This window comes from Protopterus annectens, chromosome 9.part0 (genome assembly GCF_019279795.1).
Source record: "Protopterus annectens isolate FY-2018-M chromosome 9.part0, PAN1.0, whole genome shotgun sequence".
NCBI classification, from domain to species: Eukaryota; Metazoa; Chordata; order Ceratodontiformes; family Protopteridae; genus Protopterus; species Protopterus annectens.
Genome location: NC_056743.1, coordinates 1,717,173,780 through 1,717,188,150, shown reverse-complemented (window position 1 = coordinate 1,717,188,150; position 14,371 = coordinate 1,717,173,780). Strand labels below are relative to the sequence as shown.

General features: G+C 38.8%; 1 protein-coding gene across 1 annotated transcript in view; it reads left to right on the top strand.

The window, feature by feature from the left end:
* LOC122810767 (UPF0575 protein C19orf67 homolog) overlaps positions 1-14,371 on the top strand; it is a 358,748-nt gene that overhangs the window by 79,676 nt on the left and 264,701 nt on the right. The window contains exon 3 of the mRNA XM_044082327.1: positions 4,377-4,568. Coding sequence (XP_043938262.1) covers positions 4,377-4,568 — 192 coding nt within the window. The remainder of the gene's footprint in view (positions 1-4,376; positions 4,569-14,371) is intronic.

Genomic DNA, 14,371 nt, shown 5'->3' with positions numbered 1-14,371 from the left:
CAATCATAGCCTCACCTCAGGCTTTGTGCCCACTGAATGGTGCACAGCGATGGTTATCCCAGTCCACAAAGGGGGAGCCACCACGGACCCCGGAAACTACCGCCCCATTAGCCTAATGAGCCTGGTCTTCAAGGCCATGGAACGTATTATCATTGAACTTATAAACAAAGACATTGGTAATCTCCAAACTCTGGACCCCACCCAGTTCAGGTTTGTAAAAGGCAGATCATGTCTCCTAAACCTGATTGACTTCTTTGAAGCAGTCACCAAAGCTGTAGATGAGGGTAAGGTGGTTTACACAGCCTATCTAGATCTCGCCAAGGCTTTTGACACCATCCCCCACTCTGGAATTATAGATAAACTCACTAAACTAGGTATAAATCCCTATGTCACAAGATGGGTTGCCAACTGGCTCACTGACAGAATCCACACTGTGAAAGTAGCAGACTCCAAATCCAACTTCAGATAAGGAGTACCACAGGGTTCAGTCCTGGGTCCTCTCCTGTTTGGTATCTACTTTTCTGAAGTACAGGCTAACACAGAAGGTCTTTGGCTAACGAAGTTCACAGATGACTGCAGACTAGGAGCTATAATTGAAACTCCTAACGATGTGGACATCCTACAAAAGGGCCTCACTGAGACAGATGCCTGGTGTCAAAGCCATGGCCTCAAGCTCAATGCCAAAAAGTGCATTGTCATCCCCTTTGGTAAAAACTCTGTACCCATGAGCTACCACATAGGTGGTAGTCTACTTACCATTGAAAGTGTGATAAGAGACCTTGGGACACAGGTGGACAGTAGTCTCTCCTTTGATAATTCACAGTAGTCAGGAAATCCTTGTACGTGGCACACCTCATCACAAAAGGTTTCTCATCCAGGAAAAAAGAGGTCATTGTTCCCCTCTACTCATCACTCATTAGACCCCTTATAGAGTACAATGCCCCTTTTGGTATGTACCTCACAAGGCATCTACAACAACTGGAAAGGCTGCAGAAATACCTCACAAAGATTACTGGCCTCAAACAGATGCCCTACACAGACCGTCTCAAAAAACTCCAGCTTTACTCCGTCACATATCGCCTACTCAGAGGCAATCTCTACCTAACCGACAAAGCTATGTCAAACCCAGAGCTGCTGGACATGCTCCACTTAAAGAAATCCCTATCTCTCGAGCTACATGCTCTAGGAACCTAAACCTTGTCACCACAATAGACAGAACATGCTGGAGGGATAGATTCCTGTCCCAGAGACTTCCCATACTCTGGAACAAACAAAGCTCCTCATTAGCACTCTTCAAGAAAAATCTTGATGATTGGATGGGAAATAGGAAATTCACCCCAGGGATCATCTCTGTGGCTCTGCTCAACAGGGGCACAGGAAAATAATTTTCTTGGGTGGCGAAAGCCAGGGTTCCTTTTTGGCTAGGCTTGTATAGGCCCTAGGGCTGATGGCCTAGTACCTACCTATGAACCTATGAGCCAAGTTTTACACCATCAAATGGATATCCCTGACATGGTGTGCAGTCTGTGATCCAATTTCTCCTGTCTAGTGGATACTGCACTGCACAGCTGAGGCCCAGGGTGGTTGATCTATACAACTCTTTCCCCAAGGCAATATCTAGAATCTATGCTGCTGCTCACAACTCCATTCTTGGGTGAGTTTGAGGTGGGAACACTTAGCATGTTTTTGGGAGATAGGGGTCCCCCTACAGAACCACAGGCAGAAAATGCAAACCCTATTCAGGCATTGGCCATGATCAAACCTTGCAAATTAGAGGTGAAGACCTTAACCATTATGGCAACTATGTCCTGGAAAGTATTCAGAAACTTTGGGCACATTCTATGCACTGCTAAAATTCATAACTTTTTCTTGCTTCATAGAAAGTTCTTGGACTTCTTTACACACCTTCACTTAACAGTATAAGACTGATTCCTTTTCCAGGACAATAGCAAGATTTCTCCTTCTTTCTCCATCTTAGCTATTTATACTTTGATAATTGTCCCATGTAGCCTTAACTGCTGCAACAGCGATCTAATGATGAACATAGTACAGCTGTGTAGGTAAACTCACCATAACTGTAGATGTTGAATTAAATCACTGTTGTAGTACTAACACCCTCCCACCTTCCCCTTCTCTTTATTTCATTTGTGCCCTCATACTGGATCCTATTCCCCTCTCTAATCATTTGACCAAGGTGAGGTTCTCTTATCCATGTTTTTCCTATTTTCTCCAAACACGTAATTATCAATAATTGGACTTTGCCATCTGTATAGCACTCAATGCCTTTCTCTCTCTCTCTCTCTCTCTCTCCCTTCGACAAGAAGGTTCTGAATTTTGGCACTTGTATGTTGCTTTTATACCAGCATGCTGTTATGCTCCCTTTGATGTATAGTGTGCATGGATGGTGTCCAAAAGTTTTTGAATACTGGCCAGATGTCTGATCCTTGTTAGGATACATCCCCTATAACTTAGTCTACTTCAGCAATGATCTATATGAACATATACTGTTAAGGTAACTTTACGTAGATAGCTGTACTTTTCTTAGCTAGTTTTAAGATAGACAAACTTATACATAGTTACTGGGAAATTTAATTAATCTGTGGAAAAAGGCAACCGGTTCAAAAGTGTATTCCTTTTTATGTAACTTTTTGTATGATTTTAAGTGATATTTAATGAATATAAACAGTGTTTACTTTTCATCTGTAGTAAGTGTGTCTTTTATTTTATTTACTGCTTATTTTTTGCACTAGAGTTTCTGTTTCATTTATTTTTTTTATCACTCTTGCCCATCAAAATCAGCAACATATTTTCTAGATTCAGTCAGTGCGTTCACAGGATATTTCCCTATAGAACTGTTTACTGATGGATGTTCAGCTGAGATAAAGATGATACTACTACTGAGTTGGACATAGTAACAGACATGTGGAAAAGAAGATATTCTTGGTGTGTGAGTGAGATGGGAGAGTGTTCCTTAATGAACGTAGACTGCCTGTGTCACCAGTAAATGAGAAAGGCACATCAGTGTATACAAAGGCAGTCAATAACCCTGACAAGGATGCATCTTGCAAGACATCGCATGGGTACAGATGTTTAGCTGCACATAGGCTACTCATTTGCACCTTGTGGTAGTATAGCAATTTTGGCTGTAGCCATCCTTATGTGGAGACTACACTAAGCATCCCATACACATGTTGCCAATATAACACACCTGTTTATAGGCTAAGTTTTTCCCTGCCTGCCATCCTGTTTACTTGGGGCTATCCTGCCAAGTAGCCATTTGCGACAGTGCCAGCTGTGGCGGTTGCCACTTGTAATCCATGGCAATGGCTTCCTATACTGTCCAACCTATCTGAGGTGCCTGTCATGTTGTGTACCCCTTTGATGTGTTACCATGCAGTATGTGTATGTGTTGCACATGCTCACATCAGGATACTGTCTCTGATTGCATATATCTGCAAGGAAAGGTCCTATGAGCTCCCAGCTTGAATCCATGTTTTTCAGATATGCAGTCTAGAACTAGCTTTGTCCATTCCCAAGGGGGAAGACATGAATTTGGAGGCAAAAAAGCATCCTGAGAAATATGAAGCACATGCTGACTGTTTTGAGTAAAACTGTCTTTAGCCTGTTGTACTGTCACTTTATTTTTGTCTGACTTTTTTGAGTCATAGCCTGCTGAATGGTGCATAAAATTTCTCCTTCTTTAATAGTATATGGTTTGAAATCTGAAAGAAGCAGTTGGAAGATAGTGATTGAAAAACTTTTCATCAGATCATGGAAATCTGAATCTTATGTTTGCATTGAGGAAATCTACCTGCTAGGGTGATTGCTGTGCAACAGTTTGCAGTCCTAGAATACATAAGAAAAACAGTTACTTGTACTAATAACTGTCACCAAAATATCTTCAGATCAGAAAAAATGCTGAGTAAGCATGCATTATTTTATTTTCATGGAATCTCTTGGCCTACTGCCACAGATGAGAGAAAAGGAATAATAAGAGGACACATATCTGGCCAAGGTCATATAATTAGTATGTTTTCGTTCAGGATTTTCAACAAGTGGTAGTCCATTTCCAAGCATGGGCTATAAACATTAGTTCACAGTGCTTCAAAGATACAGTACAAAACTTGGAGCAGTGGCATACTTTTGTTAGAAAGGTTTCTCTTTAACTGGATACTGTAATGCTTTACTGGACTGTAGTAAATAAAAATAAGGAAATAGTCTCAAACCTATTATCTCTACAGAATTAAATCACATGGTCGTAAGTAATAGGTCTGAATAGTTTATAGTTTCAAATACTGACAAAATCTATCTGAATAATTTACATTTTAAATGGCTGATGTGTAACATCTGATGTATGTTTATTTTGCATTTATCAGCATCCCATATTTCTGTCGTGGTGAGTTCCAGTTCAGGTCTCGATATAAAGTCTCTATTTTTCATTACTGTGCGGCAACACCTTATACAGCAGCTAAGGAACCAAAGAATTTGTACAAAAGAATGAGGTGGAATGTGGAAGTATTAATGGAATCGTCACAATTGAGAGAAAACAGTGAGCCAGACACAGAGTAGTGAGTAAATATATGTGACTAAGATCTGATTAGTCATTGTTATGAGAGTTATACAGCTTGCAAACTTCACTTCCAAAACAAGTATGTCAGCCGTATGAAAGGTTGATGCAGCAGCAACATAAAGGTTTGACAGTAAATATGGTGGTATTTTATAAATTGGGGTCAGTGTTCCTGAAAATCACTTGAATGTGTATGACGTAAATATATTGTTTGGGTTAGAAAGCTATCTGATTCCTATTTTTGATAGGACATGTAATAATGTTTCTATTTTAAAAAGTCAAAAATAATTTGTCCTGCATGGAATTCCTCCTATGTTAACTGCTAAAATGAAAAAAAAAATGTTCTCTTTCCCTGTGGTGTGGATTGATAAAGCCCTGACTGCACTCCAGGTGACCTATGTTTGACTAATTGCACATGCACTGGAAGGAAGGGAAGGAGAGGATGGGAGTAAGAAGCCAGTGCTGTTGTGCCTATCCTTGGGGAGGGGAGGCTACTTAGGTTCACTGTAACACCAGCATTAAAAACCTGGTGAGCTCCCTGCTGCAAGTGACGTAGCACTTGTTTGAGAGGTTGTGCATGCATACACCTCCTGAATGTAGCCACTGTGGAGCTAAGGCTGCCACAGTGTTGTGGTGCCTAGAGCACACATGCAACTGTATGACATTGCAGCAGTGTCCTTAGTTTCCTCACTGGATGTGAGTCGGGTTAAGCCCAGGAGAGGCTAATGAGGATCTTATAGACCCAGAGAACAAGGAAAGAAGCTAGTGGCAGCTGGTGGTAAGCTGTGGGGAAGTGGGGGAGCAAAAAAAAACGTTGACTCAAAACTCAGAACATTGATTACAGTACAGTGGAAAAATATCAGTTAAGCAGATGTCAGTGTGCTTTAAAAATTGCAACAACTGTATCTGCTGAAATACAAATTTGCTTAATTCACATAACTTCAGAAGAGGAACATATTTGATGTCTCTGGACCATCAATAATTAACTAGGGCTATATGTATGCACAATAGTTAATGCATTTGGCTTATAGATACATATTTTGTAGTAAGATGCAACAAACTATCAAATTGTGTTGCTTCTTTATCAGTTTGTATAGCAAGCCTTCTCAGAGATCCCTTAGCTAATTTAAGAAGATAATTTCAGAGCATTTAATTGTGGAGAGGTGGATAAAATCCAGTAGCCTTGGACCTAATCTTGGAGAGGGTTATTGTAGATGTAAATTTCAAATCTTGTGTTTTTCTCAAGGGCGGCACAGAAGTGCAGTGGTGCAGTGGTTGGTGTTGTCGCTTTATAACAAGAGGTTCTCCTGTTCGGTTCTCGGCTGGGATGCCTTCTGTGTGGACTCTGCATGTCCCCCCTGTGTTCATGTGGGTTTCCGCTGGGTGCTTTGGTGTCCTCCCACATTCTAAAGACATGCATCTTGACCGTTTCTACCCAAGCCTCCACTGAAAATGGACTCTGTCCGAGTCAGACCTTCCCAGTAAACAAATGTTAAATAAATAAAAATTCTTGTCACTGAAATTACACTTTCCCTACCATAGTTCCATAGTTGTCATGTTTCTCTGCAAAGATCTTTGTTGGTTTCATGCCAATGTAAATGCTGGCATACAGTGGCACAAGACTTCCTTGTAAGCAAGATTGGCATTTATCTCCATCTTTTCAGTTCCCTATTCAAAACTATCAAGTCTCTCAACTTAATTTTTATTTGTGAGTGTGCTGTGTGGTCATTATGGTTTTATCACTGTTGTAGCTCCGTGGCTATTTAATTTAAATCTTCCTTTCTCTTTTACAATTATTGATAATTTTCATCAGAAGGGTATGCACTAGAACTAGTTCTCTTAAACACATCAGAGACACTAAAAACTTCAGGGCTGACTACCTTAATACAGCCCTTAAACACTATAACTGGTCCCCTCTTTTAACACTTCCTTTAGATGAAGCAGTTAAGTATTTCAACACTATGTTCTTAGGCCTTCTTAACCTTTTTGCTCCAATGAGACAGATCTGCACCAAATAGTCCCAAACAAGAAAAAAGACTCCAATGCAGGAGTCCACCAAAATTAATGATGAATGTCGACCACAATGTAAAGGTAACTGGCAATGAGACACCAAACCTGAAAATAGTTGCAGATCAGGGCAAGAACAAAAGCACGTTGCAAGTAAAATAAAAGATTTATTTTCAACAAATGAACAGCAGGAAGCACATCGACTAAGCGCTTTCACCAGATACACTGGCTTCATGAGAGTCTTGATTAACCCACCCAGCTTACTTCAAATAAATACTGTTCGATGTAACAACAATTAATCAATCATTCAATTGATCACACTTCTTACAACATTAAAACCTTCAATTTCCAAGTAGCCAAAAAACATTCCAGTTTGAAATCATTCAATGAACATTTTGTAACATTTAACTTTCAAAATTATAAATAAAAACTGTATATATAGTGTGTATAATATAACATTATGTTTATATAATCTAAGAATAGAAATACTAAATGTATTTTTTTAAAATAGTCTATTAAAAATGTATTATAAGATGTTCCCCCAGCGCAATTCATATTACTGGTTCATATTAAACTTGCCCTAAATTTTAACAAGGGTTTTAAAGAAATGTTTTCATTAATCCCAGGTGATCTAGTGGCATTTAATCTGATTTGCCACTCCATTTCATGGAGTGCCACATAATTGTTTATATCACCTTGGTAGTCAGAAAAAACCTTGTCTACTATAAAAAACAAAAACTTTTTGAACCCATGACACCCTTTAGAATGTAAAAAAAGTGCATTGTATTCATCCCCTCTTTTAATGGAACCACAATGTTCCCGGATTCTTTCTTTCAAGCTTCTTGTTGTCATGCCGACGTAAAATGCGTCGCATGACATACAAGTAGCCACATAAACACAATTCTTGGTTTGACAATTACACATGCCAGGGCAAGCAATAGTTCGTTCAAAACTAGCAATGGTGAGGTAAGATCCTACAGCTATATACCTACACCATTTACAGCAACCACATTTATTCATAAAGGAACGCCTAGTGCCCCTCCAATTCCTCTCCAAAATGTCTTTTAAATTAGAACCCCTACTATAAACAATAATAGGAGAGTCACCCAATATATTCCTCGTCTCTCTACTCAAAAAATTTTCCCATAGACCCTTCAAATTTGAACAAATGTCTAAGGAAATGTCGTTGTATTTCAAAATAAATTTGGGATTACACCTAATATTGTTCTCATCCAACAAAGTCTCGTTTTTATTTACATGACCAGTCTGAAAAGCTTTTACTTTCAGAATCGGAACATACCTACTCCTCCTCTTTTTGTATACTTCACGTTTAACTTTGGTTAACAAGTTTAAAGGGTACCCCCTTTCCAGAAATAAACCAATGAGGGTATAAACTTCTTTTTTGAACTCAGTGTCGTCACTAATTAATCTTGACAAACGAACCATTTGACCCTTTACTAGTCCCCTTCTTTGGTGTAAAGGGTGACAACTTGTGAAGTGTAACAATGAGTTCGCATAACTGGGTTTTCTGTAAATGTTGCTGTTAAATCCCATGTCATTTTTAGAAATCTCAATATCCAAGTAATTTGTATACTCACGAATCCAATTGTATGCAAATTTTAAAAACTCCGAGCTTGCGTTTAAATATGCCATGAACTCCATGACACTGTGTTCATCCCCCCGCCAAAGGATAAGTAAGTCATCCAGAAACCTGTTGTAAAGGAGAATATTTTCAGTGTAACTAGAATTGAATATATTTTCTTTCTCCCATGCTAAAAGCACCAGATTTGCAAAAACCGGGGCACAACGCGCCCCCATTGCTACCCCAGTTTGTTGCCTAAACAATTCACCTTCAAATATCAAAAAATTGTTCTCCAGGACCAATTCCATTAATCCATAACAGATCTCCAATTTATTCAATTCAAAACTAGGACTAGAAAGGAGACTGTCATAAAAAAGATTGAGACCAGCTTGGTGGGGGATGACTGAAAACAAATTAATAACATCTATGGTCAGAAACCCAAAACTGTTCATGTCCGCTCTATCCACTGAACCTAGTCTCTCAAGACAATGCCACGAGTCCTTCAATATGTGGCTTGCATCTAATACGACCCGTTTACAATGTAGGTCAACGTAAGAAGCCAATAGTTCAGTCTTTGAATCTTTCGCAGAAACAATTGGCCGAAACTGAAGATGGTCAGTACCCTTATGTACCTTGGGTATGCCAAAAAATTTTGGCATTCTGGGAAATCTTACTGAAAGGTAGTTGTATTCTACCTCAGTAACAGCACCTTGATGTAAACTATCCAAAAGGTACAAATCAATCCTTCTATAAGCTACGTTGACCTCATGTTTAGAGACTCTACAATATGTATCAACATCGCTCAACAGTTCCATCATTTGACCAATGTAGTCAATATTGTACATTATCACCATCCCCCCACCCTTGTCCGGTCTCATACATCTATATTGCCCAGAGGATACAAAGTCATGAAGTATATTTCTTTCTTCCTGTGTTAAATTGTCATTGTATCTGGTCCTTTGTGCACAAATCTTCCTTAACTCATATTCAATGACATTCTCAAAAACAGTAAGTTCCTTGTTATTAGGTGGTGTAAACACACTTCTCCTTTTCAACTGAGTGTTATTCCACCCTTCCCCCCGGTCCACAATGTCCGAGTGGCTCACAGAGAAGTACATTTTTAGATTTAACTCTCTCACATAAAGTTTTAAATTTTTTAACAATTGTGTTAAATCTAACCTATAGCTGGGTACAAACTTGTAGCCCCTACAAAACAATTAAAAATGTGATTCTTTTAATACAAGTTTTGTGTAGTTGTAGATAATAAATCCCTTTTCTTTGACAATAATATGTTGCATTCCCTCATGAGATGTAGATGTACCATCCACTGTAATCCCTACATGAGTGTAATACTCCCCATCGTTTATCCTAGACACATCCTGACAACCATCCACAGTAACACTGTTGCCAAGTGGTCCTGTAATACCCATGTTGTTCAATATTTCCTGTGTAATAACACAACCATCATTGAATTCTTTGTCATGTTCACCAAACTCATAAACATGTTCTGTCTGAAAAGTGGAGTCAACTACACAATTTACAACGTTGTCGTTAACCCCCCCCCAAAATCACAGTCATCACAAAAAACATGTTCCAACGTGTCATTGCAAACAAAAAGAGCATCAACATTATCACAAATATCAAAGTTAACACAGTTGTCGCAGTTGAAAACTTCAACTACCGATTTCTCCTGAACCCCCTCGGGCTCCTCTGTTGAGGTTGATTGTAATTCTGGCCCTTGTTTAGAAGCCTTTCCGACCTCAGAGGCACAATCGGTTCCTCTAAAAAAATGTCATTACCTTCACTTTCATCAACCCCCTCACTATGTAAACGGTAGGAGTCCACCCTGGCATGTGTTCTAAACATTGTGTTACGTCCTGGTGGGTAAGCAACCCCATTTTTGTAATCATTACCATCTCTTTTGAGTTTTTTGTTTTTTACAGCAATGTTTTTCCTAACAAAAATTTCAACATTTTTAATAACTCTCTCAAAATGACTTTGCTGTTGGTAAAATAATAAATCAGTCGTAATGCTAGAATCGAGAACTACTATCTCTTCACGCATTTTTCTTAATTTAATGTCATTGTTACGAAGTATAATATCCAATAACTCCATACCTGCCCTTTAGTACAACTCCGTTAGTTCATGGTATGCCTCAGAAGCAAATTTAACACCTGTCGGCAGCTTCCAAAGGCGTAGACCCTTCGGAACTTGCTTCATATCTTTGCATTTGGATAAAAACAAACTGTCGAGCTGTGTCGCCCGATATTTGGTACAAAGTTTTTCGTATTTGTGAATCTGTTCCCTCAAAGAAAGAACAGGTTGATCTACCTCTTCCCCACAGTTGTCGGTCAACGAATCCGGGTGCACACTCAACTCTGGAGCCTCGAACCAGGAAGTAAGGTTACGCTGCTGGGTGTTGTGGTTCCTAGAACCCGATGGAACAGCTTCTGTGTTGTTTGACACACCTGAAATGGTCTTGTTTCTACTAGCAACTTCACTGAAAGTGGAAGTTTTGCTCACCCTTTGTCCCGGTGTAATCTCGTTGGTAGAATGCATAGTGAATAATTCAACTTCAGTGTCGGTGGGACTGTTCACCGACCCTTCCCCATCATTACTTTTGTCCCGGTTATATACTTGCAATAACTTGCCCAACACAGTTGTAAGTTCTTTTAAAATGTTCTCCATTTAACGGTTTTGTCTCGCCAATGCCAAAACACCAGGTCAATCAACACAAATAGTCCCAAACAAGAAAAAAGACTCCAATGCAGGAGTCCACCAAAATTAATGATGAATGTCGACCACAATGTAAAGGTAACTGGCAATGAGACCAAACCTGAAAATAGTTGCAGATCAGGGCAAGAACAAAAGCACGTTGCAAGTAAAATAAAAGATTTATTTTCAACAAATGAACAGCAGGAAGCACATCGACTAAGCGCTTTCACCAGATACACTGGCTTCATCAATGTCTTGATTAACCCACCCAGCTTACTTCAAATAAATACTGTTCAATGTAACAACAATTAATCAATCATTCAATTGATCACACTTCTTACAACATTAAAACCTTCAATTTCCAAGTAGCCAAAAAACATTCCAGTTTGAAATCATTCAATGAACATTTTGTAACATTTAACTTTCAAAATTATAAATAAAAACTGTATATATAGTGTGTATAATATAACATTATATAATCTAAGAATAGAAATACTAAATGTATTTTTTTAAAATAGTCTATTAAAAATGTATTATAAGATGTTCCCCCAGCGCAATTCATATTACTGGTTCATATTAAACTTGCCCTAAATTTTAACAAGGGTTTTAAAGAAATGTTTTCATTAATCCCAGGTGATCTAGTGGCATTTAATCTGATTTGCCACTCCATTTCACGGAGTGCCACATAATTGTTTATATCACCTTGGTAGTCAGAAAAAACCTTGTCTACTATAAAAAACAAAAACTTTTTGAACCCATGACACCCTTTAGAATGTAAAAAAAGTGCATTGTATTCATCCCCTCTTTTAATGGAACCACAATGTTCCCGGATTCTTTCTTTCAAGCTTCTTGTTGTCATGCCGAAGTAAAATGCATCGCATGACATACAAGTAGCCACATAAACACAATTCTTGGTTTGACAATTACACATGCCAGGGCAAGCAATAGTTCGTTCAAAACTAGTAATGGTGAGGTAAGATCCTACAGCTATATACCTACACCATTTACAGCAACCACATTTATTCATAAAGGAACGCCTAGTGCCCCTCCAATTCCTCTCCAAAATGTCTTTTAAATTAGAACCCCTACTATAAACAATAATAGGAGAGTCACCCAATATATTCCTCGTCTCTCTACTCAAAAAATGTTCCCATAGACCCTTCAAATTTGAACAAATGTCTAAGGAAATGTCGTTGTATTTCAAAATAAATTTGGGATTACACCTAATATTGTTCTCATCCAACAAAGTCTCGTTTTTATTTACATGACCAGTCTGAAAAGCTTTTACTTTCAGAATCGGAACATACCTACTCCTCCTCTTTTTGTATACTTCATGTTTAACTTTGGTTAACAAGTTTAAAGGGTACCCCCTTTCCAGAAATAAACCAATGAGGGTATAAACTTCTTTTTTGAACTCAGTGTCGTCACTAATTAATCTTGACAAACGAACCATTTGACCCTTCACTAGTCCCCTTCTTTGGTGTAAAGGGTGACAACTTGTGAAGTGTAACAATGAGTTCGCATAACTGGGTTTTCTGTAAATGTTGCTGTTAAATCCCATGTCATTTTTAGAAATCTCAATATCCAAGTAATTTGTATACTCACGACTCCAATTGTATGTAAATTTTAAAAACTCCGAGCTTGCGTTTAAATATGCCATGAACTCCATCTGCACCAGATCTGCACCAAAACCATTTATACCCCTTGACTTACCAAGAGCACTAGGCAACTTATGAAACAAAGGGACAAAGCATGGGACACCTGGCACAAAAACAAAACTACTCCTAATAGGCAAACATTCTTATAACTGAGGTTAACTGTAAAAAAAAAAACAAATCGGACTAGACAAACAATAATACTATAGTGAAATTCAAACTAAGCATAATACCAATGCACAAAAGTTCTGGGCTGCTATAAACAGTATTCTCCAACGAGGTGAATCACCAACTCCTCATCCAAACATAGACACCACCTCTACAAACACAGCCACCCAATTCAACGAGTTTGTTACCAACTCTATATTAAAGCTGTCGACAGATCCACACTCCTTAACCCCCACTATACTATATAATCCATCAAATAATGCTAACTCCTGCACCCTTCAGCCTGTACCAACTTACACCATCTATAGACACCTAACCAAACTTAAACCCACTACTTTAGCAGTAGGCAAACTACCTGCCAAATTCCTACAAATAGCTACCAAATGTATTTCCTACCCAATCTCTATAATCATTAACAGATCACTCTCAGAACAAAAGGTGCCATTTCTCTGGAAAATCTACTACATTATAGCAATACACAAAGAGGGCAACTCCACTGATCTAACAAACTACCGCCCTATAGCTATACTTTCCCCACTGACTAAAATACTGGAAAAATGTGTCCACATCCAGGTCCTAACACATCTCCTCTCCAACAATCTTCTTGCCGAAACTCAACATGGATTTCATCCCAACCATAGCACTACCACTGCACTCATCCATTTTAGTAACCTAGTAAATATGCAATGCAACGACAGCCAACTAGTGTCTGCAGTTTTTCTTGACTTATCAAAGGCGTTTGATACAGTTTCCCATACAAAACTAATAACTTCACTCTCAGAATCAAAACTAACTACCCCCACTCTATTATGGTTTCAAGACTATCTCTCCCAATGCCAACAAGCTGTTCAATGGAAAAACTCCCTTTCCCCCCTACTTCCTGTAAAACTAGGAATACCCCAAGGATCAGTCCTAGGACCCCTACTTTTCACTATATTTACAAATAATCTTTACAAAGCCGCCCCTCTAGCAAACATGGATCGATATGCTGATGACTCCACCTTAATCTGCTCTGCCCCCACCCCCCCAACAACTTCAAATCAAGACCCAAGTAGCCTTTACATCCATTGAAACCTGGCTAACAAACTCCCAGCTAATGCTAAATCCTAAAAAGACCCAGCATATGCTGTTTCATCCTTCCAAAGCAGCAGCACCTACCCCCCATTCTCTATTTCTGCATCAGATAATACCCCTATCTCCCTCGTCACACAAACCAAATTACTAGGGGTCATTATTGACAATAATATGACATTTGACAAACACATAGCTCATATAATAACCAAAATCAACAAAAAAACTAGGTACTCTTTACAGATCTAAAAACTTTAACCAGCAACAGTAGTTACCCTAGTTTGTACCCATCTTCTCTCTACCTTACTGTATGCTTCTCCTGTCCTAATTAATCTAAACAAGAGCAATTTAAACAAGCTATCAGTATGCTACAACAACATAGCAAAATTCACCACAAGCTCCTCCTACCGCACCCAACATTGTCTGGCCCTAAAACAGCTTTCCTGGCTGGAACTCCCTAACAACTTAGCTCCAAACCAACTTCTTCTAGCTCATCAAATACTGTACCAACCTGACAAAACTCCAGCCTTACAAGACCTGATCACCCTCTACTCCAATAAAAGAGAACTTAGATCCACTAACAAGGCACTAATTGCAGTCTCCAAA